Here is a 27,690-nt window from a genome sequence, read left to right as displayed (position 1 = left end):
GTAGACTGTGATGAGTGTGTTGGTGCTGGACTGTGATGAGTGTGTTGGTGGTGGACTGTGAGGAGTGTGTTGGTGGAGTGTGGTGAGTGTGTTGGTGGTGGACTGTGATGAGTGTGTTGGTGCTGGACTGTGGTGAGTGTGTTGGTGGTGGATTGTGATGAGTGTGTTGGTGGATTGTGATAAGTGTGTTGGTGGTGGACTGTGATGAGTGTATTGTTGGTGGACTGTGATGAGTGTGTTGGTAGACTGTGATGAGTGTAGTGTGTTGGTGATGGACTGTGATGAGTGTGTTGGTGGTGGACTGTGATGAGTGGGTTGGTGGTGGACTGTGATGAGTGTGTTGGTGCTAGACTGTGATGAGTGTGTTGTTGGTGGACTGTGATGAGTGTGTTGTTGGTGGACTGTGATGAGTGTGTTGGTGCTGGACTGTGATGAGTGTGTTGGTGCTGGACTGTGATGAGTGTGTTGTTGGTGGACTGTGATGAGTGTGTTGTTGGTGGACTGTGATGAGTGTGTTGGTGATGGACTGTGATGAGTGTGTTCTTGGTGGACTGTGATGAGTGTGTTGGTGCTGGACTGTGATGAGTGTGTTGTTGGTGGACTGTGATGAGTGTGTTGGTGGTGGACTGTGATGAGTGTGTTCTTGGTGGACTGTGATGAGTGTGTTGGTGGTGGACTGTGATGAGTGTGTTGTTGGTGGACTGTGATGAGTGTGTTGGTGCTGGACTGTGATGAGTGTGTTGTTGGTGGACTGTGATGAGTGTGTTGGTGGTGGACTGTGATGAGTGTGTTGGTGCTAGACTGTGATGAGTGTGTTGTTGGTGGACTGTGATGAGTGTGTTGTTGGTGGACTGTGATGAGTGTGTTGTTGGTGGACTGTGATGAGTGTGTTGTTGGTGGACTGTGATGAGTGTGTTGGTGCTGGACTGTGATGAGTGTGTTGTTGGTGGACTGTGATGAGTATGTTGGTGCTGGACTGTGATGAGTGTGTTGTTGGTGGACTGTGATGAGTGTGTTTTTGGTGGACTGTGATGAGTGTGTTGGTGCTGGACTCATCTCTCTGTGCCCAGGGAGAGAGTGCATTTGGAACCGCTGGGCTTCCTGTGTGGGGTCAATTAAATACTGCATGAGATATAGCTCTAAAAGCCTGCCCCGCGAGGAGAGGAGTGCTTTGTATGTGTGTATGTGTATGTATATGCATCCATGTCTGTGTGTGTGTATGTGTGTGTGCATGCATGTGGAATATGATGAGTGTGTGAGTGTGTGAGGGTGTGTGTGTGTGTGTGTGTGTGTGTGTGTGTGTGCGCGCTTTGTGACAACATGTTGTGAAAAGCACTATACAAATAAACTTTGATTGATTGATTGTGTGTGTGTGTGTGTGTATTCAAGAGCATCGGTGCATCAGTACATGATGGTTTGATTAAATTTGGTTTAGCAGCAGAATTTAGAATGAAAGAGGCTTTGTTTTTTCTCAGAATTTGAATCACATATGGATAAATGAAAATGCAGTTAAATCCAATCAAAACCTCAAGCTTTCACTAAGTACTTTGAGCCATCACACTTGTGTGGCTGTAGGTGCAGGTGGAAACACAGGAGCCACTGTGTCTTGTTTCCTCACACGTCTTCGTCACCATCAGAGAAACCCGCCTGACTGCAGGCCAGTGCTGATGGCATCTGTGTTTATTCACTAGTGCTTGTCAGCATGGTTCAGTGTGGAACCAACATGACTGTTGCAGAATTTCCTTTGAAACACAGCTGCATTCGTGAAATTTCATAAACAGAAGTCACATCTGCTACATTAGAAGTGTGAACGGGTTGATTTTGGTTTGAAAAGCCAAACCTGAACACATTAACCAAACTGCAAGATAAAATCTGTGTAGCAATTGGGTTGTTTGCCCTAAAGAATTGAAAATGTCCAAGATAATTTTTGCATCTGTGTGCTAGCGGTTGTGGTATTTGTCTTGCACTGTTGATCAGCACAGGGGTTTGAGTCTGTGAGTTTGTTCTTCTGGTCTAAAATACAGTGATAAATCTCAAAGCAAAGGACACCGTGTGCTGTCACCAACAGACAGGAAACACAGGAAAGTCCTGGGGAGATAAATGTGAATGAATAAAATGCAGACTAACAGACTGTAAATATTAAATATGTCATTTTATTACATATTTTACATTAAATAAATTTAAACTACACTACACAAGACATAACTGTTTGTTTGAGCATTTAGCCATCACTGGTTTTACACTAAATTGTTACACATGCATTTCCAAGGTTAGATAGCTGGTAGATTATTTTTTGGAATAGGGACAGTCAATTGCTGATGAATATTATTCAGAATAGGGGCAGTCGATTGGTGATGATTATTATACGGGGCGGGGCAGCTGGTTGGTGATAACTAGGATGGGAATAGTTGGTAATAACCATCATCAAAGGTCAGAATAACCTTTATTGGCCAAGAAGGCTTTAAGTTGCACAATGATGAACAGTGGCACTGCTCTGCTATCTACGCTGCATGGTGGACAGTCTAGCCATAAGCATTACAACCCGGGTGTCGCTGTGTGGGATAATTTGGATAATTCCCATAATTCCCCTCCATCACCCTCCCTGCATTACGGTGACAGCTGCGAGGAGCCCCTCCTGTTTCCCCCCATGCAGACAGCAGTGGCAGGACTCTGTGCATGTCGAAACGACAACGGTGTTGGAAGCGTGCGGTGTGTAAGCGTTGTGTAACTGCGGTGGAGGGTAACACCACAGGGCTTTTTTTAGAATGAGGAGGCAGCGATAGCTGCTTATGGAAGATGAGCAGTGAGGTAACGTTAGAGGAGAGAAGGAGAGGAAGCATCTCTCCAGGACATGATGGGCTATCGGTCCACCTATAGCTGCTATCGATCGCCTCTGACCTCCTCTCCCTGTCCTATCCAGGGACTAAGTGGGGTTAGTCGAGCCTGCACAGAAATAGAGACAGAAGGTTATTAAAGTTTGTAACGCTCTGCCAGATTGCCTTTCAGTGCCTCAGAAACGGATCCACAGGCTTCAGTCTCCCATGTTTTACACGGCCGGCCCCTGAGTTGGGCTTCTGAGCTGTTCTGGTGGCCGTTGGAATAGGGTGCTAGACACCTCTCCACTCTGTGGGTCATCTGTCTGCATGGGGGTCGGATTGGCAGCAGTATGACCCACACACTTCCCCACACACTTCCCCACACACTTCCCCACACACTTCCCCACACACTTGCAGCCCTGGTGCAGAAGCCGTGGCCCAGAGACGGTCCAGGTAGCAGGCTGGATGCACTGGACTTCAAAGTTCTGGCTCAGGGACCAACAAGGACTAAGCAGCCGCACCCATCTCTGTGGGTTCAGGGGCGGGCCAGGCCCATTTCTTGGCTCGTCTGGACCCCTTGCTGCCTCCTGCTGGGTGGTGCTGATTTGTCTCATGGTTTTGGGGCATCATCAACACTAGCCTGCTGTCGAGTGATCATGGTTTTGTGTCCCAGTGTGGGGGGACGTGACCCGTCCTGGGAACATCTCAGCTGGGTGGAGATTGCTCTCAGCATGCTCGGGCCCACGGCTGCGGTCCAGTTAACGCTGTATGTTGTAATGGGAGGCGTGGCGTGGTGTTTACCTGGGCATCAGAACACAAAGGGAATGAACAGAAGGATGAGTGCTAACAGCTAAAGGCCGGTGTCCCTCCGAACTCCAACTAGATAAACACTTCTGATAAACACAGTGCTGTTCAGCCTCCCTTGAGCTGACAGACATTTGACTGGATGGGATGTTAAGACTTCTTCAGCCGTTCGTAAGTTTCATGGCTTGTACTGTTAATCGCCCCTGTCTCAGACTCCTGCTGTAACAATCCCACCTAAGCCTTTGAGAGGACGGGTTTCATCTCCAGCTGGAGTAGCAGAGTGAGATGGAGCCTGTGTGTGTGTGTGTGTGTGTGTGAGTGAATGTGTGTGTGTGTGTGAGTGAATGTATGCGTGTGTGTGTGTGTGTGCGCGTGAGTGTGTGTGTGCGCCTGTGTGTGTGTGTGTGTGTGTGCATGTGTGTGTGTGTGTGCGCGTGTGTGTGTGTGAATGTGTGTGTGTGCGCGTGTGTGCATGTGTGTGTGTGCATGTGTGTGTGTGCGCGTGTGTGTGTGTGTGTGTGTGAATGTGTGTGCGCGTAAGGACAGGCAGAGCAGAGGCGGCGGAAGGCAGAAGCCGGAGGAGGGGGTTCGCTCTCTCTGCTCCGTTCCGCTCCTCTACTGCAGTCAGGGCGTGAGCGGTGTGCAGGCGTTAGCCAGCGTCAGAGCCCAGAGCCGCTCTTCCTCCTCGCCGCTCTTCCTCCTCGCCCTGCTCGCGCGGCTAAGCCCGGCCATGGAGAGCAGCCGGCAGCCGTCTGCCTCCGCAGCCGCCCAGCTACGCAGGCTCAGCATGGGCTGAAGGTGCAGGCATGTCTGCGTCTGACTCTAGCGCAGCGCTGCTCAGCGGCAAGGTAGGGACCTCTCTGTCTGTCTCTCACTCTCTCTTTCTCTCTGTCTGTCTCTCACTCTCTCTCTGTCTGTCTCTCACTCTCTCTCTCTTTCTCTCTGTCTGTCTCTCACTCTCTCTCTGTCTCTCACTCTCTCTCTCTCTCTGTCTCTCTCTGTCTGTCTGTCTCTCACGCTCTCTCTCTCTCTTTCTCTCTGTCTGTCTCTCACTCTCTCTTTCTCTCTGTCTGTCTCTCACTCTCTCTCTCTTTCTCTCTGTCTGTCTCTCACGCTCTCTCTCTTTCTCTCTCTGTCTGTGTTTCTCTCTGTCAATCTCTCTCGCTGTCTCTGTATCTTTCTCTTTCTCCGTCTCTCTTTCTCTGTCTTTCTGCCTCTATCTTACACACATGCATACAATCTAGCTCTCTCTTTCTCTCCTTTCACTCTTTTTTCTCCCTCATTTTCTCTCTCTCTCGTTCCCTCTGGTATTTTCTAATTTATCAATTTCACCTTAATGGTGAAGTGAATTAATTTTGCATGTATCCGGTATGCCTTAGAGCCTAATAATAACTATTGCAAGCCATATTCTTTATACGCAATATCCTTATTGCTAAATTTGTGCACAACAACTTATTATATAAGATCATGCTCGGGGAGCCCAGCCATGCCGTTACATGCACTTCACTGTCCAACAGACAAGAGACTCTGGACTTTTTCGACACTTTTCTGCACTCTGCCGTCCTGGGAGGCCTCTCTAGATCCCTCTCTAGATCCCTCTCTAGATCCCTCTCTAGATCCCTCTCTAGATCCCTCTCTAGATCCCTTTTTGTGTGATCCAGCCTGTGGCCACTGTGCATGTTTGCCTTGTGATTGCCAGGCCTTTGTGTTACAGGTTGCTTATTCTTGGCATCTGTGCGCTGAGCCCCAACTAAAGGCTGAATCTGTGTGAGAGGGTGCTGTTGTCACGCCTGACTGTTCGATAGGATCACGGCATGCCGTGGATGTATTTATTGAATTGTTTATTGTTTGTTTGTATTCATTGTTACCAGCCTACGTGGTTCTTTGACCTCAGCTGAGTTGGACCTTATGATGTGCTGTCACTGTTTGGTGACTCTAACGGTTGTTGTATCCCTGTTTTAACCGAGTACCATTGACTGTATGTGAGTATGTAAATGGTATGTAGTGTGGTTAATCTCTGCGATACATAGCAGTGTGGGGGCTGGTCCTCTTTCCTCGCCCTCTCATTAAAAACATGGAGCCTGGAACTGACATGTCGTCTCTGCGTGGCACATTTAAAGTGAATTACAGTATGGCACAGGGACTCACGTGCCAGGGGTCTGCATGCATACAGGACATGCAACTGTCAAACAGGCTGGAGAATGACTGTGTTACCTAACAAGCCATACGGAAGCTGAGAGGTTGGCTGATTTCGGGCACTGCGCCCTCTGCTGGTTGTGTGCAACAACACGACATCAGAAGACCGTGTTAAACTTTAATTCAGCTGGCATGAGGCTCATACATCAATCAGTGGTGAAAGAGAGAGGTAGAGAGAGATAAAGAGAAAGAGAGACAGAGAGCGCGTGAGAGAGAGAGGGGTGATGTTTTCCATCTAATCAGTGGATGATTTGTTCTTGGTAATCATGTTATTCACATGTAGGGGAACTGGGTTACATGACCAGAGCCTTTCCAGTGAATACATTATGACGTGTATTTTATAACGGAGAAGTCGACTAATGTGCAGAACTGGCAAAAGCAGAGAAGCTCTAGTTGTGGAAAGACTTTTAGTGGATGAAGTTGATGTGCTGTGTGTCTTTTAAGGGATTGCATTACACTATTGATTGGACTCTTGCAGGGCTAACTGCTGAGTCTTTCAGCTCATCTAAAAAAGGCTGGTCGTTAATGTGGGGGATATGTGTGTGGAACACGTGTGTGTGTGTGTGTGTGTGTGTGTGTGTGTGTGTGTGTGTGTGTGTGGTTCCCTCACTTCACTTTCAACTGGGATTTGTTCTTGCAGTGGGGATTTACAGTGCTCTGTAAAGAGGCTAAAGTACAAAGCTTCTCGTACGCTACAAGGCTTCTGTTTTCTGATCATGACATTGATACACCGTAGCTTCTTCCGCAGGTTTTATGAATCAAATGCACTGGTGACACCAGCGAATGTTGAATATATAATGCTAGAGGCCAAACAGTGATGTAGGCTTCTCTTAGGATAAATGGCAGTGTGGTCAAGGATTTCCTACTGAAAACCTTTTTTAGTTTATGGCTAAGCCTCCTGGCCAGTGAAGCAGCCATTTGGATCATCTGTTAAGTATCTTGACTCTGAAGGGCGCTGAGCGGATGTATGTCTCCATCTGTCTCGTCTCGCGTGTCCACACTCCCCACTCAGGTGTCTACAACAGACACTTCAATGTTGACAGGGGTTTTTTTCTGTTCAGTTTGAGGGTATTTATGTCTGTGTGCCTGTCTAAGAATGGCCACCCTCTGTACAACTGCCCCTTACATAAAAGCTTAAATGAAATTATGTTTTGTGTTCCTGTACGCCCTGCAATCCATTTTAGCAAATTATTTTTCAAATTGCAACTGGCATTTACTCACTCATGTTGTTAGGCTACCTACTCATGTTGATTGGTAATCCACTAGTGTTGACTGGTTATCCACTAGTGTTGACTGGTTATCCACTAGTGTTGATTGGTAATCCACTAGTGTTGAATGGTTATCCACTAGTGTTGACTGGTTATCCACTAGTGTTGACTGGTTATCCACTAGTGTTGACTGGTTATCCACTAGTGTTGATTGGTAATCCACTAGTGTTGAATGGTTATCCACTAGTGTTGACTGGTTATCCACTAGTGTTGACTGGTTATCCACTAGTGTTGACTGGTTATACATTCGTGTTGATTGGTTACCCACTAGTGTTGACTGGTTATACATTCGTGTTGATTGGTTACCCACTCGTGTTGATTGGTTACACATTCGTGTTGATTGGTTACCCACTCCTGTGCTCTTCCATGGCCTCTCAGTGTACTTTGCTTTTTAAATACTCCTCTTTATTTGGATGTCTTGCTTTACTGACACTGCTTTACTAACACTGCTTTACTGACACTGTTTTACAGATACTGTTTTACAGACACTGCTTTACAGATACTGTTTTACTGACACTGCTTTACTAACACTGCTTTACTGACACTGTTTTACTGACACTGCTTTACTGACATTGTTTTACTGACACTGTTTTACTGACACTGCTTTACTGACACTGTTTTACAGATACTGTATTACAGACACTGTTTTACAGACCCTGCTTTACAGATACTGTTTTACAGACACTGTTTTACAGACACTGGCACTGCTTGATCCTCATGTTGTAAAGCTAAAGGTCCAGGTGCAAGTGCAGCCCCAGTCCGTTGTCCTCTCTAGTGTATGAGCTAGGAAGGCTGTGGTGCCAGGGTACCTAAGACCGAACCGAGCAGTTAATTGTCTGATTATATTCGGCATCAGGAATTAGGGGACTGTGTATATAAATACACACTTCACCCTATATAGACATACTTACTGTTAAAAGTGGTGCTGATAGCCTGCACTTTTAACTTCACAGATTCACAGATGTGTGGTGTCAGTGTCTGATTCGAGGAAGGGAGGTAGCCTGGGCTGGTTATCATTAATTTTGTTCATATTTCATTCACTTCTGTTTGTTCTCCCTCCAAGATGCAGAATGTTCCAGAACAGACATGTCAAGAAATTCGCCATTATTCCTTTTAGTGCCTCATTGTCTCTGTCTTTATTTGGGTCATATTAAAGATCAGTGTAATAGGGTTTGCTTCCCAAGCAAATAGCTATGCCTTTTAAATGGAGATCTTCATTTAGAGAGGAGACATTTTTAATCATACATAAGAATCTTCTTTCTCGAGTGCATGTCTGGTTTAATTACGCTTTGTCTCTTCCGGTGGTGGAAGCATTGTGCACCGGCACCCCAGGCATGCCTTTGGTATTTAAATGATATCTACAGCCTGCTCAGGACGGAGAGATGAGGCGGTTTTAGGAAGTTGAAGGGGGGAGGGTGTAAGAGGAAAAAAAGAAAGAGAGATAGAGACAGAGAGAAACAGAGAAAGGATAAGGGGGAGGAGGCAGGTTCAGAAAAAGCAGCCGTTGATATGGGTCTATATTTAGGACTGGTATGTGGGCGGCTTGCGGGGAGTCGTACGCCTCTGTGCCCTGCTGAGACTGCAAGGCCTCTTTTTGGGAACCTCTTCTAGGGTGAGGACCTCTGCTGGACACACACAGGTGAGGTAAGAGGCCGTGTGATGGACTGGTGACTGGGGGCTCCCGGACATGTGGGCGCTGGAAGGTTAATGAAAAACGATGCTATGTCTGGACCCACGAGACCCAGACTGGTTATCTATTCTCCCCTGACTTATGATGTTAGCTACAGGCTATAATTTCGGATTGTACGGACTGTGTTCTACTTTTATACTTTTAGAGGTTTATTAAATTTTAAACACTATTTCACTGCAGTACAGCCTGTATAAGGTACAGATCTCTGAATGCTTTCTTTAAGGTTGCGTTTTCATTTAGCCATAAATGCCATTCTATGTTTTTATATTAGTTATAAAGTTTTTTATTAAATACAAAAAAAAAATGTTACTTGGTAAAAGGTTCATACGCATATCGCATCCTTTCGCGACATCAGTATCGCAAATACCGATAACGAATAACGAGTGATATATTGTCCAGCCCTAGTGAACAATTTACACCGGCGCTGAGCAGAGCCAGGTCCACAGACAAGAGTCAAGAGCTCGGAGAAATGTGCTGCGTCATTGCAAAGAGGGAGTATGTGAATGGGCTTATTCAGCCAGTTTATCATCCTCACTGCCACATACCATCAATAATACATTACCATCGATCGCCTCACCTCCCTGACCGACGCAAGTTGCTACTCACTTACACTTCTTATATAAAGCGCTTCAGCCCCTCGGATGGCGATGCCCTCCCATGGGGAAGTGTCCCTCTGTCTCTGGTGCACACCTGCCCTCAGATAATTAACGAGCCCTTCATGGGTCTAAGTCAGGGGGAAAAACCACGAGTCTCTGCAGAGTGGAAGGACGTTCTGAAGCACCGCTGAGGGTCACGCACAGCACAGTGGCCATTTCATGTAGACGAACGGCGCTGGAGAGACGTGAAGTCGTAGGACAGCAGGTGACTCCAGATGATGGGACACGTTACTGCCTGCTGTTATTATAGCACTTGGATTGCTCACGGTGACTGACTGGCCATGGACAGTGAGACATTTGGACAACTTTAAACTTTTTTAAAAACTCTCTTTCCTCTGACTCACTCACCTTCACTTTTGCTCCCCCCCCCCTCTCTCTCTCTCTGTCAGTACCCCCCACCATTCCTTGCTCCATCTCTGTCTCTCTGGTTTTCTGTCTTTCCCTCACTTTTGCCCCCTAAACCCCCCCCCCCAGCAGGGTTCGGCTGATTCCTACGCAAGCAGGCCCTCGGATTCCGACCTGTCCCTGGAGGAGGACAAGGAGGCGTCTCGGCGGGAGGCCGAGCGCCAGGCCCTGCTGCAGCTCGAGCGAGCCAAGGTGAGCCACGCCCCTTTCTCCGCCCCCCTCCCCATCCAGCTCCGCCTCCTCCCACCCCCCCTCACCCTTCGAGCCCAACTGGTTCAGACCACCTCTCCTCCTCTGCTCTGCAGACCAAACCTGTGGCTTTTGCAGTGAAAACCAACGTGAGCTACTGCGGGGCGCTCGATGAGGACTGTCCTGTGCAGGGCGCTGCTATCAACTTTGAGGCCAAAGACTTCCTACATATAAAGGAGGTGGGTTTTCTTAAAATGACAGTTGGGAGTTCAGCAGCCTTCAGTAGATGTTAGTCCTTTGAACTAGTCTATTAAGTGCACAAACTACACTGGTAAGCTAATGTTTGTTTAGTGTGTCTGAGTATAAAGTATATTATTAAGTAGCACTGAAAAAAATAAAGCATTGGCTCAATGTAATAAAATTGAATTAATCAATCACACGAATTTTTTTTCATTGAATCAATCCAAAAAACTAAATTCATTTAGTCATGAATTTAGTTTTTTGGATTGAGTCAATGAAAAAAAATTCGTTTCAATTTTTTTCAGTGTGGTTTAGGGTATCTGAGTGTTTTTGTTTAACTTTCTGAAGGCAACCAGGGTTCTTTGTATCTGTTTCAAGCCGAGTTGATATATTTTTTTTCCATTGTTGTTTGCTGAAGTCGGGGTGGAAGAGAACAGAAAGTGTTGCTGCTCTCTTGTGCGTCTGATGTTTCTGGCCCGCTCTGAGCTCGCTCAACCCACTCTCTCGGCTCCGTGTAGAAGTACAATAATGACTGGTGGATCGGGCGGCTGGTGAAGGAGGGGGCTGACATCACCTTCATCCCCAGCCCTGTGAAACTGGAGGCCATGCGTGCTAAGCAGGAACTCAAAGCTGCACAGAGGTCTGTCTGGTTGTCTTATGCACAAACCCCAGCTTTAGTAGCTACAAAGAAACACCAACCGGGGCATCACCCATTCTTTTTTAGATTGGAATGGCCAAAATGACATAGCTTTGAACTCTCACTCACGTTTAGCTTGCTGATAGGGTTGCAATTAGCATCAGTAGCATACTTGCTATGTAAGAGTGACGGTGTGTCTTTGCTGAACAGCTCAGACTCACAGGCTCAGAGTAGACCTGGGCATTAAAATGAGAGTTCTGTGGACTGGGTCATGTTGCTCTTGCATGGCGATTTTTACACTTACCATCTTACCAGCTGTGAAATCTTGCAGGAGAACAGGAGCCAGTGCACAGTCAGGTGGCTGGAGGTCCACCCCTCCCTCTTCAGGTAAGAATGGACCAGTCCATAGTTTCTCTAAATACTGCCATTGGGCCACCGTGATTGTACCCCATAATTACTTCATGGTTGCACCCACGTACCTTCAGATGAACTTTCTCAAAGTGAGCCATCTGTATTATTATCTGCCTAACTTGCCTGCTATGTAAAAATATATATTTTTCTGTTGCCTTCCAAAAGCTAAACAGAAGCAGAAGCAGGTGAGTCGATCACATCGCTCCTGTTAGAGCATCAAACACTGCAGCGCAGTGCGTTCGCACGCCGTCCCTGTCTCCTCACGCCGTCCCTGTCTCCTCACGCCGTCCCTGTCTCCACACGCCGTCCCTGTCTCCACACGCCGTCCCTGTCTCCTCACGCCGTCCCTGCCTCCTCACGCCCTGTCTCCTCATGCCGTCCCTGTCTCCTCATGCCGTCCCTGTCTCCTCACGCAGTCCCTGTCTCCTCACGCAGTCCCTGTTTCCTCACGCCGTCCCTGTCTCCTCTCACCCTGTCTCCTCACGCCGTCCCTGTCTCCTCACGCCGTCCCTGTCTCCTCTCACCCTGTCTCCTCTCACCCTGTCTCCTCACGCCGTCCCTGTCTCCTCTCACCCTGTCTCCTCTCACCCTGTCTCCTCACGCCGTCCCTGTCTCCTCTCACCCTGTCTCCTCTCACCCTGTCTCCTCACGCAGTCCCTGCCTCCTCACGCCCTGTCTCCTCACACCGTCCCTGTCTCCTCGCCCAGTCCCTGTCTCCTCTCACCCTGTCTCCTCTCACCCTGTCTCCTCACGCCGTCCCTGTCTCCTCACGCCATCCCTGTCTCCTCTCGCCGTCCCTGTCTCCTCACACCGTCCCTGTCTCCTCACACCGTCCCTGTCTCCTCACATCGTCCCTGTCTCTTCACGCCCTGTCTCCTCACACCGTCCCTGTCTCCTCACGCCGTCCCTGTCTCCTCACGCCATCCCTGTCTCCTCACACCGTCCCTGTCTCCTCACACCGTCCCTGTCTCCTCGCCCAGTCCCTGTCTCTGGAAGTTCCACAGCTGCTCGTTAGAACTCACAGGATTAGACTCCCACTCTCCGGGAGGCTGTAATGCCTCAACAAGGCTGTCTGTGTTTGCTCGACTGTTTCAGACAGAACTCACGCCGCCCTATGACGTAGTTCCGTCCATGAGGCCGGTGGTGCTGGTGGGACCCTCCCTGAAAGGCTACGAGGTACGGTGGATGGGAAGGAACATGAACAGTGCCCACGTGTGTGTGTGTGTGTGTGTGTGTGTGTGTGTGTGTGTGTGTGTGTACATGGTGCTCAATTTTCAATTATTTGTAATAATCTCTCAGAGTGTCAGCGGAGTCATATCAGCTCCTGTGCCAAGGCAGTGTGGAGCTGCTGTGGTGAGTTGTAACCAGGAGCTGCAGTGAAGAGTGCAGTGGAGAGTTGCAGTGAGGAACTGTGCAGTGTGAAGTTGCAGTGAGGAACTGTGCAGTGTGGCATTGCAGTGAAGAGTGCAGTGGAGAGTTGCAGTGAGGAACTGTGCAGTGTGAAGTTGCAGTGAAGAACTGTGCAGTGTGGCATTGCAGTGAGGAATTGCAGTGTGAAGTTGCAGTGAGGAACTGTGCAGTGGAGAGTTGCAGTGAGGAACTGTGCAGTGTGGCGTTGCAGTGAGGAACTGTGCAGTGTGGCGTTGCAGTGAAGAACTGTGCAGTGTGGCGTTGCAGCATTTCTGCTGCACACGCCTCTGCCTGTCTATTTCAGGAGGCGTCCGTTTTTCAGGCTGAGCTCAATTGAAAGCGTCTCAGCCTGGGCTGCATTAAAGTTTCACGCCGCTCCTCTACAAAGCTCCGCCTCTGCTGCATCTCCTCCTCCTGCTCACAGAACCTGCTCCAGCAACAACGTCTTCTCCATCACGGCTCACCAGCAGGGCATTCCAGTGGTGAAGCCACGGAGAAGCCTCTCGGCTGTCAGCAGGTCCCCATTGCTTGTGTCGAAGCCTGCATCTTGCTCTCTCTCCTCCTCTGCAGGTGACAGATATGATGCAGAAAGCTCTGTTTGACTTCCTGAAGCACAGGTTTGATGGAAGGTGAGTCCAGAAGCCTGCTGTTGTAGTTGCTGGGTTTTTTAATGATTCCAGTCAGGCACTTTGTGAGTGTTCAGGCATCAGTGAATCTTCTGCGGTTTTCTGGCAGAATCTCCATCACGAGAGTCACTGCGGATCTGTCTCTAGCCAAGAGGTCTGTGCTGAATAAGAAGGCCATCATGGAGAGGTCCAACACGCGCTCCAGCCTGGGTGAGTGGGATGACCAAGACTAACAACTCACTGAGTCTACATTCAGTTATATCACCAATTCAGTTATACCACTGCACTTTAAACATTATCACCTTTGGCTAGTCCCAGAAACCAGAAACCAGGGGAAAGGTGGTGGTCTGTCTGGTGTCTATAATGACACTCTCAATGTGAGTCTTGTGTTTTTTGCTCATCTGCTGACCACCTAAAACATCAACAGACTTTCTGTCCAAAATCAGTGAACTTCTCACTCTGGCCAGTTCTATATGTTCAGCAATGGTTGTGCTAGGTGGACACTAAGCAGACACTGTTCGTTTTCAGTTCTTATCTGTGCTTGACTATTTTCCTCTGGGACTTTGATTTTCCTACCCACTCTCATGGTCACACACTAGATCTAATCTGTCCATCTGGTCTACATACAGTGCTGTTTGAATGTTTGCGAACTCCTCATTACCATCACCACCAGGTTTTGTATACGAAATGTCATGTTTATGTTCATCAATTCCATTTACTGGTACTGGGAAATGTGTGAGTTGCCCTCAGACTGTATGAAACATGGAATCAGATCAAAAGTAAATGAACCACAGCTGCGTTGGTAAAGTCAATTAGGTACAAAAGACTCAGGTGACACATGTGAATGCTCAAGTAATCAATTAAGCAGACAGATCAAATGAGACATGCTTGGGAAACGAATTGAGCCACACTGATTAAAAGAGAGAGGAAAACAACCAAACCAAGGTGTCCAAGGAGATGTCTGAGGACATCAGGAAAAAGTGACAGTCCATCAGTCTGAGGAAAGCTACAAGATCATCTCCAAAACATCCCAGCTCCAACCATCCACTGTAAGACAAACTATTTACCAAATGGAGGACACTCAGCATCATTGCAACTCTTCCCAGAAGTTACGTCATCACAACTTACACCAAGAAACACCAGAAAAATAATAATTTGGGTAAAGGCCAACCCACACATCACCTACAGAGAGTTGTAGACCCCTCTGGCAGTATCTGGGATAAATTTACATGTGTCTACAATCTGGCAAAAAATCAATGGATATGGCGTTCATGGGAAAGTTGCTGGAAGGACAAAGTTGCCCATTTAAACTTTGCCAGAGATCACTTGGACAAACCAGAGGCTATCTGAAAATACATTCTCTGGACAAATGAGTCCAAAATTGAATTATTTGGCCACAATCACAGGTAGTGTGTTTGCAGAAAAGTCAAGAGAAGAACTTCCTCCCAACATATTATGTGCCCAACATATTCATATTATCTGTGATAACAAGGTGCTATCTGTGATTACCTGTGATAGCAGGGTGTTCTCAAAAGAAACGCTGAGATCATTGTGTGGTTTTGGGGTTCCTGGAATGTACAGAAGCTTCAGGTTGTCATCCATGAAGCAATATCCACCAAGCATGCTGAAAAACACCGAGAAACCTGAGTGTCAGAATGTGGAAAGGAAAGAATTAGTTGGGTGTCATAATTTCTCAATGATGTGAGAAATAATGTGAAGAAATTGTCACCAAGGGATCAAGTACACAAAGAGAAGAGAAAATGGCCTAGGACTAGTAGTGAACCGTGACCAGAGGCCTAGGACTAGTAGTGAACCGTGACCAGAGGCCTAGGACTAGTAGTGAACCGTGACCAGTGGCCTAGGACTAGTAGTGAACCGTGACCAGAGGCCTAGGACTAGTAGTGAACCGTGACCAGTGGCCTAGGACTAGTAGTGAACCGTGACCAGAGGCCTAGGACTAGTAGTGAACCGTGACCAGAGGCCTAGGACTAGTAGTGAACCGTGACCAGTGGCCTAGGACTAGTAGTGAACCGTGACCAGAGGCCTAGGACTAGTAGCGAACCGTGACCAGAGGCCTAGGACTAGTAGTGAACCGTGACCAGAGGCCTAGGACTAGTAGTGAACCGTGACCAGAGGCCTAGGACTAGTAGTGAACCGTGACCAGTGGCCTAGGACTAGTAGTGAACCGTGACCAGAGGCCTAGGACTAGTAGTGAACCGTGACCAGAGGCCTAGGACTAGTAGTGAACCGTGACCAGTGGCCTAGGACTAGTAGTGAACCGTGACCAGAGGCCTAGGACTAGTAGTGAACCGTGACCAGAGGCCTAGGACTAGTAGCGAACCGTGACCAGAGGCCTAGGACTAGTAGTGAACCGTGACCAGAGGCCTAGGACTAGTAGCGAACCGTGACCAGAGGCCTAGGACTAGTAGTGAACCGTGACCAGAGGCCTAGGACTAGTAGCGAACCGTGACCAGTGGCCTAGGACTAGTAGCGAACCGTGACCAGTGGCCTAGGACTAGTAGTGAACCGTGACCAGTGGCCTAGGACTAGTAGTGAACCGTGACCAGTGGCCTAGGACTAGTAGTGAACCGTGACCAGAGGCCTAGGACTAGTAGTGAACCGTGACCAGTGGCCTAGGACTAGTAGTGAACCGTGACCAGTGGCCTAGGACTAGTAGTGAACCGTGACCAGAGGCCTAGGACTAGTAGTGAACCGTGACCAGTGGCCTAGGACTAGTAGTGAACCGTGACCAGTGGCCTAGGACTAGTAGTGAACCGTGACCAGTGGCCTAGGACTAGTAGTGAACCGTGACCAGAGGCCTAGGACTAGTAGTGAACCGTGACCAGTGGCCTAGGACTAGTAGTGAACCGTGACCAGTGGCCTAGGACTAGTAGTGAACCGTGACCAGAGGCCTAGGACTAGTAGTGAACCGTGACCAGTGGCCTAGGACTAGTAGTGAACCGTGACCAGTGGCCTAGGACTAGTAGCGAACCGTGACCAGTGGCCTAGGACTAGTAGTGAACCGTGACCAGTGGCCTAGGACTAGTAGCGAACCGTGACCAGTGGCCTAGGACTAGTAGCGAACCGTGACCAGTGGCCTAGGACTAGTAGTGAACCGTGACCAGTGGCCTAGGACTAGTAGCGAACCGTGACCAGTGGCCTAGGACTAGTAGTGAACCGTGACCAGTGGCCTAGGACTAGTAGCGAACCGTGACCAGTGGCCTAGGACTAGTAGTGAACCGTGACCAGTGGCCTAGGACTAGTAGTGAACCGTGACCAGTGGCGTGCACAGACATTTTGGGGGGCAAGTGCTCAGGGGGGAAAAGGGCACTTTTGAGCGCACGTGGAACACTTCATTATAAAAACAATTACACAAACATATTGAATGAAATTTGACTTTTATTTGTAACATTCTCTAAACGTGAGTTTTCAATGGAAAAACATCACACCACCAACTGATAAATCCATATCCAATATTAACTATATACAGTCATTGTTAAGTCCTTCAGTTAACTTCTGTTTACCCTCCACTGTCTGCAGGCCTTGTTGCATATATTTTGCAATTAGTAAATCAATATAGGCCTACAATTAAGACAGTAAAAAGATTTCACGTTGGGCTTAGAGGGCAAACGGTACTATTTTACTTGATGTGTGTGTTACCTGGCTGGTGGGGCACGGGAGAAGAAGTCTATCTGTGACCGTGTGTGCTGTGCTGAAGACGCTTCCTTCCACTCGCTGAACTGAACTGCTGCTGCAGCGCATCTGGTGTGACAAAGGAAGAGAGAGGTCGGGTGTGTGCGAGGTGGTGGTGGCTCATTTCAGGGCATTGTTTTTAATCGCTCAGGTTTTCAAAAGATCATTTCAAACCGACCTCAGTAAAATGTTAATAATAATTTTTTTTTTAACCTAAGTTTCAAAGGGGCACTTTCGTTGATAAAGGGCAGTTGGTGGTGCTTTAGCACCATCTGATGTCTATGTCATCACGCCGATGACCGTGACCATTATACCTGGGCCTGCTCCCCCCCCCATAAAAAATTAGGAGTTTCCTCTCCTAATTAACTGCAATTAAAAAACTAGATACTAGGTACTAGGTACTAGATAACTTCTTAAGCAAAATAAGGTTCCAACAAAATAAGGTTCACAGCTCCGTGTTCCTCGGGAGCAGAATATGTAAACAACGCGCACGAGGGCATCAAAAGGAATGAATCGAAACTAGCTAATGATGGTACGCTAACGACAGCTAGCATCGCCACAGCGGGCGGAAATGATCATACAGTTAAGCCCGCCCACTAAGAGGGAAGATATGATTGGTCAATTTTACTGTCATTTGAAATTGGTATTGCGCTGAATTATAACTGCCAGGCCCTCTGTAAACGAACAGCGGGCATCACAGTCCTGATAGGGGGAGACACAGGCTCACAGGCTTCCACTTAACCCCTCACCTTCCAACACAGATTGAATAGACACGGTTGAATAATTTATTTGCTTATATTTTTGTAATTGTTTAGATGTTGATTGTCAAACTGTAAGTAGATAAAATAAAATTGGATAAATTATAGCTATTATATATGTTTATGTTTTAAGAATATTTTAGGCCCTCTGAGAGGGCGTAGAGGGGCCTGATGGTTCCCCACTGCCTAGGACTGAGCCTTGGGGTACTCCGCTGTATAGTTAATATGGATTGGATGTAGGTCCTCTCCATGTTTACCTGATAGGAGCTGTTTTATAGATATGACTGGGACCATTTCCAAGCAGAGCCAGTCAAGCTGAGACTAGGATGTTGATGTTGACCATGTCAAAGGCTGCAGAAAGATTCAGAAGAATTAAAACTGTTGAAGGCTTGTTAGCCTTGGCAGCATGAAGCTTTAGTCACTGCTTTGAGGGCCGATCCTGTTGAGTGTGTTTCTCTGTTCAACTTCTGGCCTCTCATCTGATGTCTTTTTCAAAGCGACCCTTTCCTGGTGTAAATCAAGTAGTTCCTCTCCATGGTTTTTATAGAACAGCTCTAAACACTGCCCATTCACACGTTATTTCTCCTCTTATCAATGGTCCTGAACATAAGCCAAAAACACTTCTTTTTCACTTTTTGTTAATAAGTTCCTTCCGCCTCCACAATCTGGAACTGTTGAACGATAAGAAGAAGATTTTCTTCAATTCTTAAAACTAAACAACCAAAACTGACCACCATTGTGCCTGTGTTCTACTTATTCCCCGATAACGGGACACTCTTCTCTCTTCCGATGCCGAGCGCTGTTCTCTCTGGCCAAACGAGTCTGGGTGGTGTCGCCCCTCCCCCACCCCTCTTCTTAGGAAGTCCCGTTTGCCGCCTCATTAATGCTTGCCGAACTTCAGGATCTGTTTCTTCAGCTCTCAGAACCTCAGCTATAACTCCCATTCTTAAACAAATGCTAAATGCTCCTCGATAACTTCCTTCCCATTTCCAACATCCCCTTTCTATCCAAGCCATTAGAAAAGTGCTGTCTCAACTGCAGTCTTTCTTAAATGCTCAGGATATATTTGAATGTATCCAGTATGGCGTCTGCACGATGCACAGCTCTGAGACAGTCCTGCTCTACTGGTCCCCTGCTTTACCCACTTGTGTTCAAGATCTTAAACAACGGATGAGCATAAATTTCCTAAAATTAAATTCTGAAAAAACAGACATTTTATGTATTTGGTTCTTAATCCAAAATCTCCAAATTCTCAAATTTGAATCATAATCTGAATGGTGTCTTAGTCAAACCCTCATTCGCAGATTGAAACCTCGGTGTGGCTTTAGCCTCCTCAATCTCTTTTCATCCCCACATCTAGTCTCTGGTTAAAAATCCCCCTTTTCACCTCATGCCCATGATGTCCAGACCAGATGCTGGGACTCTGGTTCATGCTTTCATCACTTCCTGTCTAGATTACTGCAACTCTCTCATTGGTATTCCAAACCACACAGTCCACTCAGTTCGCTGAGTTCAAAATCGGCCTGCTGGAATTCTCTTGCATGCTAAAAAATCAACCCAGATCACCCCTATTCTATTTCAGTTACACTGGCTCTCTGTCTCTCATTCAGTTTAAACTTTTCCTGCTTACAAAGCTCTGCAGGGTCTCGCTGCTCCCCTACCTGTCTGATATCATTACTGTCCCGCCCGTACACGTAGGTCTTTGGATGCAGGACTTCTCTCCTTCTCCAGGTTAAGACTGGTATCTGTAGGGGTCTTTCAGGGTCGTGGCCCCAAAACTGCAGAACACAGAACAATCTATTTATCCCTACACTTCACGGTTCTCTTTCAAAACAAAACATACGTGTTCTTTCAACATGTTTGTCACAATTTCTTCAATTAATAGTTGATCAATTAATGTGTTAAATGTGTTAATGTGTTTTTTGCATTTGTATTGTTGTAAATTATTATTATTATTATTATTATTATTATTATTATCCTTGCTTTGATGCACACCTTATTCCTGTATCTTCTCACTTTGTTCTCATTTCCCAGGGATTTTATGCTTGTGCTGATTTTTAATTGGATGGTATTTATTCTAGCGGAGGTGCAAAGTGAAATCGAGAGGATATTTGAGCTGGCCAAGTCTTTACAGTTAGTGGTGCTCGATGCTGACACCATTAACCACCCGGCACAGCTAATGAAGACATCCCTGTCCCCCATCATGGTCTACGTGAAAGTGTCCTCACCAAAGGTACAGCACACTGTCGGGACACGGTAGACACAGAAGACCTGTACCACACACAGAAGAAGCTACAAGAGATAAATTTTACTGATTTAGACAATGAAGTTGCATATCAATGTAGGTGCTTGTGAAGGTAGTCTCGTTGAGGCCTGAATGTCTCCCCGTCTGCTCAAGGTTCTGCAAAGACTCATCAAGTCGCGGGGGAAGTCTCAGAGCAAGCACCTGAACGTGCAGATGATGGCAGGGGACAAACTGGCCCAGTGTCCACCGGTGAGACCAGGGTGTCCTGCGTCCTCCTCTGCTTTGAGGCTGGACACTCATGGACCTCATTGCCGTTTCTTCCCACATCAGGAAATGTTTGACGTCATCCTGGACGAGAACCAGCTGGAGGACGCGTGTGAACATCTGGCTGAGTACTTGGACATCTACTGGCGTGCCACTCACCTGCCGGGGTCAGCCCCCGCAAACCCCCGACTGGAGCCAAACGTGGCGACCCCGCCCTCGGCTAACTCCAGCCAACAGGTGTGCGTGCTCAAAACTAACGTTGCTCCTTATCGGCGCGCTGCGCTGATCCCATACAGTCGTGCTGACTAACAATCTTCATCTTTCTGCTGTGTCACCCCAGTTCTCTGAGACTCAAGAATTGATTGAATGAGTGCTACCACTGATCTGGGTAAGTACTGTCCTGTAGTTATTTTATTTCTCCATTTATTCAATCATTATTAAATCATCTAAAATTGAGTAAAGCACTATCTAGCATGACCTGGAACTGCAGTTGCCATAATAGCGTATCTCTGTTTTTAGCTTAGAACAAAGTAGAGTGGGATATTGTGGAGGCCCCCCCCCCCCCCTCAGTCCGTCTCTCAGAGACCAGCCACTCTGTCCCGTAAAGGCAGCAGACACAGAGCAGCTGCCCCCTGAGGAGGAGGAGGAGGAGGAGGATGGACAGAGGAAGAGGTGTGGGTATGTGAGGAAGAATATGCCACACCATCACCCCAGGCACACATAAGAGGAAAGCCGGAAGCCCACCCCGCACAACTGCGTGTGCCAGTCACCAGATCTCAGGACCGCTCCACTGAAGCACAATACACACACGTACACACACATGTGCACACACACAGACCACACACACACACAAACACACACACACACACACACACACACACACACACCCTTACACCTGATCCCAGCAGCCCCACTGAGCCCACGAGTGAGCCCCGCATGGGTTTTCCCAGCTCTTAGGTGAAGCCGTGTGTCAGCCAGACCCTGCCGGCCAGGCACCGCCCTCTGGGGTGAGTTTGGCACTGACCTCAGAGGGTCAGAGCCACGTGTCCTCCCGTGGAGACAAGGACCCCTCACAACCGACAACCTCCGCCCCCACCGTCACCACCACCTCCTCCTGCATGACTACTGCCCTGGTCCTCAGCTCTTATCACCGCTCTTCTTCACACCGCTCACTCGTTCATCCACACGCCCCAAACTACCTAGATAATCGGCTTCTCGATTCTGTCAGTCCACATTTATCATCCACAGGGGGGCAAAAACGATAAGGCATCAGGTGATAAGGAGACAAACTCGTCCCTGCTCCTGGGATGATTTAGGTGTGGGCTGAGCTTGGAGCAGGATAAGAGTCGAAGTTGCCAGATCTCTAATAGGCAGTAATGTGGCCTGAGAGCACGCTGGATTCATAAATCTCATTTCTGATATCTGATATCTGAAGCTATTTTAAATAAAGGAATTTAGAGAGAATCAGGTAAGGAAGTAAAAGATGTGTTATCTTATCTGACCCTTTCTTCACCTGGCTTGCTTCCACTTTTACTTTCTAACTCTTTGTTCTTGCTGTTTTGCTCTTTGCTTGGTTCTTGATTATTTAGAACTACCCTTATTTATATCAGTAACTATTTTGCTTTCTCTTACCCTGACTTTTCAGGGAAGTAAAATGAAAAAGACATGGAAAATAGAGGGTAGATAGATGTGTTTATGTGGATCTTAAGACCCTGGAGTAATAATTTTCCTCTGAAATATTTTATTGTCTGATGTATTACTATGACAGATTTTCAGAGACTACAGTGACCCCTACTGATCTTTCACTATAACTGCGATTTTATATGAAAAAACTTCACACCTAGTCTGATGTCAGGGCCCCTTTACAATGCCTTTGATTCACAAATCTTTACAGCTTAATATCACCCAATGTTATTCAAGATACCACCAACAGTGGTCAAAGAGCTGATATTTCTATTAAACCACAAAAGGAATATATCCCTATTTGGATATTAGCTATTGTTTGGTTCACACAACCTTTATTTATTTAATGGATTCTGAGAGACTTCATTAATGTAGGAAGGAAAACTCCTGTTTTCTTGTATTGCATGGACAGTCTCACTCACATATCCGACAGTCTCACTCACATATATTACAGTCTCTCTCACATATCCAACAGTCTCACTCACATACAGTATATGATACTTACTCAAATATCCGACAGTCTCACTCACATATAAGATACTCACTCACATATCCAACAGTCTCACTCACATATCTGACAGTCTCACTCACATATCCGACAGTCTCACTCACATATCTGATAGTCTCACTCACATATGACAGTCTCACTCACATATACGACAGTCTCACTCACATATACGACAGTCTCACTCACATATACGACAGTCTCACTCACATATCTGACAGTCTCACTCATATATCCAACAGTCTCACTCACATATATGAGTCTCACTCACATATACGACAGTCTCACTCACATATCTGACAGTCTCACTCACATATACGACAGTCTCACTCACATATACGACAGTCTCACTCACATATGACAGTCTCATTCACATATCCGACAGTCTCACTCACATATATGATACTCACATATACGACAGTCTCACTCACATATCCGACAGTCTCACTCACATATCCGACAGTCTCACTCACATATATGAGTCTCACTCACATATGCGACAGTCTCACTCACATATATGATACTTACTCACATATACGACAGTCTCACTCACATATCTGACAGTCTCACTCACATATACGACACTGCTCTTCATGAACTCCTGTCTGCTGATTCTGCACATGAAAGTCACAATTGACATGAATGTATTGATCCCTGACAGGATGAATCATATCGAACCTGCAAGACAATCATCTAATCTATCACTAGTGTAACCCACTGCATACATGCACCTGAAACCATGCTGTATAGTACATGAGAAACATGCATGATAACCATATTTCCCATTAGTATAGGGGTGTGGGGAGGATTGCTTTAAGACCCGTATGAATAGAACGTGCTTGCCGGATTCATCACAGCGGGCTCATTACAGATTGCTTGTATATGCATCAATGCTTAAAAGCACATCAGAAAAAAAAAGTTGCAAATAACCAACTTCTTCCTTGTGTGTACTGTACATGTTTACTAGGGTTTAGTTTCTGTTTGGCACTAAAGTTGTATGGGACCACGCAGAATCTACTGCAGCTGTTCTTAGGAAATTACACAGTGACGCGCAAGATGTGCTTTTGAAAAGGCACAACAGTCGAGCCACAAGCCAAGCTAGGAAATATCTGTTCTTCCTGCTCAGAGAGGCTATTGAGCTCCTACTAGGTTATTTCTATTGAACACAAACAGATGTCCTCTGAGGCACAAAGTATGTTTGTAATGTCAGTGATGATTTTGTTTACTGGTTGATTTGGTCACATGACACAACTAAATTATGTATGCAATATAAAGTTGAGCAGAGAGCATCAAATGTTTAGACTATCAAAGAATCTCCTCTAATGAGATGGTGGAAATCAGTACAATTGCACTATGTTTTATGTTTGTCTGATTGTTCTTAAACTTCTGCTTTGTAACGCAATAATGCACTATGTATAATCCTCTTCTGATAGTTTATGTAACGTCAAAAAGAATTTGCATTTACTTGGTATCCACTTCTCTGAAAAGAAAATAAATGGAACACATTTTCAACAACAAAAAAATATACTTCCCAACATCCTATGCTGTATGAAATAATTCTCTGCTGTGGAAGAGGGAAAAAAACAATAAAAAATACAATAAGATGACTATGTCACTGGTTTCCATAACTTTGCTTTCTAACCCATTACTTTTCTTTACTTATTTAAATATATTATTTAAAGGTGAATACATAATAAAATATAATATTTAAAGGTGAACTGACTTGTAAATTTAAGTTTACTGTAAGTAATTCTGAGACCATGAAGGAATCTATTATCCATACTTCCATTAGGGGGCAGTGTTCGTCCAAGGTTACTGCTCGTGTTGACCTGCACCTACCATGTCTTACTTTAAAGAAACCCTACAAAGTTCATATGCATGGAAGAGATATTTAGCTTTTCATGTGTGAATAACATACATGGAGATAAAGACAGCATTTTATGCTCTCCAGTTTATCTTTAAAATAATATTAAATGCTACACAAAACACACTTTCGTGGGAATCCATGAAAGTGCCATGAAACATGGTACAGGCATTTAGTGCCAAGGTAAGATCATCTTGTTGTTTACAAATCTGTGCTGCGGTGCCTCGTGCCTCCATACTTTCCCATTGCTTTACAGAATGTGTCACTCTGGCATGCTATCTCATTAACACATGCTAATTAGCTCCCCCGTATGTCTCTGTGGGAGCTAGGGGAAGGTTGCACTCAGGTCAGGTCAGATACTGGTGGGATCTCTCTCTCTCTCTTTCTCTCTCTTCCATTCTTACTCTTGTGTTTTACAGTTGCTGCAGTATGCTTCAACCAAAGCCAGATATCTGTTGGAAGCAGCATCCCAGGGTCAGGACACATCTGGGTCTGAACAGATCAGGATAGCAGGGCTTAGCCACTCAGGAGAGGTACAGCAGGGCTTAGCCACTCAGGAGAGGTACAGCAGGGCTTAGCCACTCAGGAGAGGTACAGCAGGGCTTAGCCACTCAGGAGAGGTACAGCAGGGCTTAGCCACTCAGGAGAGGTACAGCAGGGCTTAGCCACTCAGGAGAGGTACAGCAGGGCTTGGCCACTCAGGAGAGGTACAGCAGGGCTTAGCCACTCAGGAGAGGTACAGCAGGGCTTAGCCACTCAGGAGAGGTACAGCAGGGCTTAGCCACTCAGGAGCGGGACAGCAGGGCTTGGCCACTCAGGAGCGGGACAGCAGGGCTTGGCCACTCAGGAGCGGGACAGCAGGGCTTGGCCACTCAGGAGCGGGACAGCAGGGCTTAGCCACTCAGGAGAGGTACAGCAGGGCTTAGCCACTCAGGAGAGGTACAGCAGGGCTTGGCCACTCAGGAGAGGTACAGCAGGGCTTAGCCACTCAGGAGAGGTACAGCAGGGCTTAGCCACTCAGGAGAGGTACAGCAGGGCTTAGCCACTCAGGAGAGGTACAGCAGAGCTTAGCCACTCAGGAGCGGGACAGCAGGGCTTAGCCACTCAGGAGAGGTACAGCAGGGCTTGGCCACTCAGGAGAGGTACAGCAGGGCTTAGCCACTCAGGAGAGGTACAGCAGGGCTTAGCCACTCAGGAGAGGTACAGCAGGGCTTAGCCACTCAGGAGAGGTACAGCAGGGCTTGGCCACTCAGGAGAGGTACAGCAGGGCTTGGCCACTCAGGAGAGGTACAGCAGGGCTTAGCCACTCAGGAGAGGTACAGCAGGGCTTAGCCACTCAGGAGAGGTACAGCAGGGCTTAGCCACTCAGGAGAGGTACAGCAGGGCTTAGCCACTCAGGAGCGGGACAGCAGGGCTTAGCCACTCAGGAGAGGTACAGCAGGGCTTAGCCACTCAGGAGAGGTACAGCAGGGCTTAGCCACTCAGGAGAGGTACAGCAGGGCTTGGCCACTCAGGAGGGCTTGGCTTCCCAAGGGCAGAACAGTGGGTCACCTGAGCTACGATCCCGGACTGATCTCTGCACACTCTTCTCTGTAGCTTCATAGGAACTGTAGCAACTACATTACCACCGGATGCTTTTCTGTTCTACATTTGTAGCAATTCTTCGATCATTGCTAAAATGTGCTCTATAAGTAAAGCAATTGTTTGTTTATTTCAATAGAGGTTGGCCCATCTTCCTATGCCCCCCCCTGTTACCTTGTCTGCTGTGCCAGCTCGGGTAGTGACACGTGAATGTGCTCATTATTCAGGTCCTCCTGGTTCATGCCCCGGCACTGGAGCGTGGAAATACTCACCTCAAGCATCCTTTAATGACTTCTTTACCCCAGCAAAAATCACACACCACAGGTTCATCTGGCGAGCTCACACCCAAAACACATCCGCAAATACCTTCCCTCCATTCAGGGCTCAAAACTCTGTTCCCCTCCCACTCAACAGAGGCAACAGAACTTTCACTGCGAACTAGACCCACATTTCCCAGTGTCCCCCAAGTACCTCAGTTAGTCAGCTTATTGATAACGCCATTGTGAGTTTAAAATGAGTGTTCAAAGGAAGTGCTGAGAAATGATAAGGTCAGTACTGGGGGAACCTGTTCTAAACCCAATGGGAGGTTGTGTTGTATATTCTGTTTCATGTCATTTCAATAAGGGAATGGGCCCTATTTTAGCTCCACTTCCAATTCTGTTTGGACATCGGTGGCCTTTCTGTTGTCTTTCGCTCTTAAGAGGTGACTAATTTGGGGTGCTTTCAGACACAGTCTACTAATGCAGTTAGTAATGCAGTGTAATAGATGAATTGTATGGATGGAGTGGTTGTCCCAGAGGTGTTTAACATACAAGGATAACCTTGGAAGTGTCATGGGTGTGTCAGCCTGAGCTAACACTGGGATAAGCAGTCTGACGCTTGCGTAGGGGTTGATCTGCACAAACTAACCAGACCTGCCTCACTTTGATCTGCAGGAGTTCAAACTGACAGGGCTCAAATAACACTGCAAGGGTTAATACAAATTCACATGATTCAAGTAATGTCATGAGTTAATTCATCTTTGGGGGGTGGAGAGAACTTGTTCTTATGGAGACGTCTAGACAGCTGCAGGGGGGCAATGCACTAAGACATTCACACACACTGGATTAACAGTGTATCTAACACTATGTCAGACAGGGTCAAAGTGTGATTCATCAGGCACCTATTCCAGTTAGGGAGACATGAAAGTCTCACCCTTTAATACACAAAATCAAAGGAGAGCGTGCCTAGGGACAAGGTTGTGTCTGTTAAATGGTTGGGTGTACAGTGAACAGCAGAATAGAGCATGAAATGGAATGGGAAACGTAAATAAATCAGAAAATGTGTCAACAGATATTATGGAGTCTTCGGTTGTTTCCTTATTGTTCTTCACAAAAAACATTGTTCTACAGCTTCTCTTCTGAAAATATAGAGAGCTAAGTACTTCCTAACCTCGTACGTTTCATACGAGGTTACGAAGTAGCGCTACGAACGTTTCGGGAAACCCACCCAAGAACGTTTTGGGAAACTCACCCCGAACCAGTAACGCGATTTTTTTTACATATTCGCGGCTAAGGGGTTAACCCTGCGACCTGGTGAAACGTGCGTCAGAAACAAGCCTGTCGTATTGGCAACGGTGCAACGTGGATCTCACCGTCTTCTTCGTCTGTGTATTGCGTATTTGCCACCCAGTCGGAGTATTGGTGTTTATTCACTCAGTAACCCAGCCTACACGTTGACACAAAATACATTTTTACAAATCAGAGAGAC

General features: G+C 46.9%; 1 protein-coding gene across 2 annotated transcripts; it reads left to right on the top strand.

Annotated features, from left to right (window-relative positions):
• The first annotated feature begins 322 nt into the window (after window positions 1-322).
• cacnb3b (calcium channel, voltage-dependent, beta 3b) lies at window positions 323-24,094 on the top strand. 2 transcript variants are annotated; one of them, XM_077018603.1, is made up of 14 exons: window positions 323-4,468; window positions 9,908-10,027; window positions 10,141-10,263; window positions 10,783-10,904; window positions 11,233-11,288; window positions 11,478-11,497; window positions 12,408-12,488; window positions 13,293-13,351; window positions 13,458-13,558; window positions 19,881-20,032; window positions 20,198-20,293; window positions 20,375-20,545; window positions 20,649-20,696; window positions 20,828-24,094. In XM_077018603.1, exons 1-13 carry the CDS (start codon window positions 4,427-4,429, stop codon window positions 20,676-20,678), a joined length of 1,173 nt encoding a protein of 390 aa, XP_076874718.1. In that variant the 5' UTR covers window positions 323-4,426; the 3' UTR covers window positions 20,679-20,696; window positions 20,828-24,094. The 2 variants fall into 2 exon arrangements, with proteins under 2 accessions (XP_076874718.1, XP_076874717.1); XM_077018602.1 differs by having other exon boundaries at window positions 9,905-10,027.
• The last annotated feature ends 3,596 nt before the right edge of the window (window positions 24,095-27,690 follow it).

The sequence above is a fragment of the Brachyhypopomus gauderio genome, chromosome 10 (genome assembly GCF_052324685.1).
Source record: "Brachyhypopomus gauderio isolate BG-103 chromosome 10, BGAUD_0.2, whole genome shotgun sequence".
Classification (NCBI taxonomy): Eukaryota; Metazoa; Chordata; class Actinopteri; order Gymnotiformes; family Hypopomidae; genus Brachyhypopomus; species Brachyhypopomus gauderio.
This window is presented reverse-complemented; position numbering and strand designations above follow the sequence as displayed.

Excerpts from the sequence above, each read along its gene's own strand:
- cacnb3b (XM_077018602.1), top strand. The coding sequence starts at position 4,427 with ATGTCTGCGTCTGACTCTAGCGCAGCGCTGCTCAGCGGCAAG. Across the intron at positions 10,905-11,232 it reads GAACTCAAAGCTGCACAGAG|GAGAACAGGAGCCAGTGCAC; the intron begins GTCTGTCTGGTT and ends GAAATCTTGCAG. Across the intron at positions 20,546-20,648 it reads CGGCTAACTCCAGCCAACAG|TTCTCTGAGACTCAAGAATT; the intron begins GTGTGCGTGCTC and ends GTGTCACCCCAG.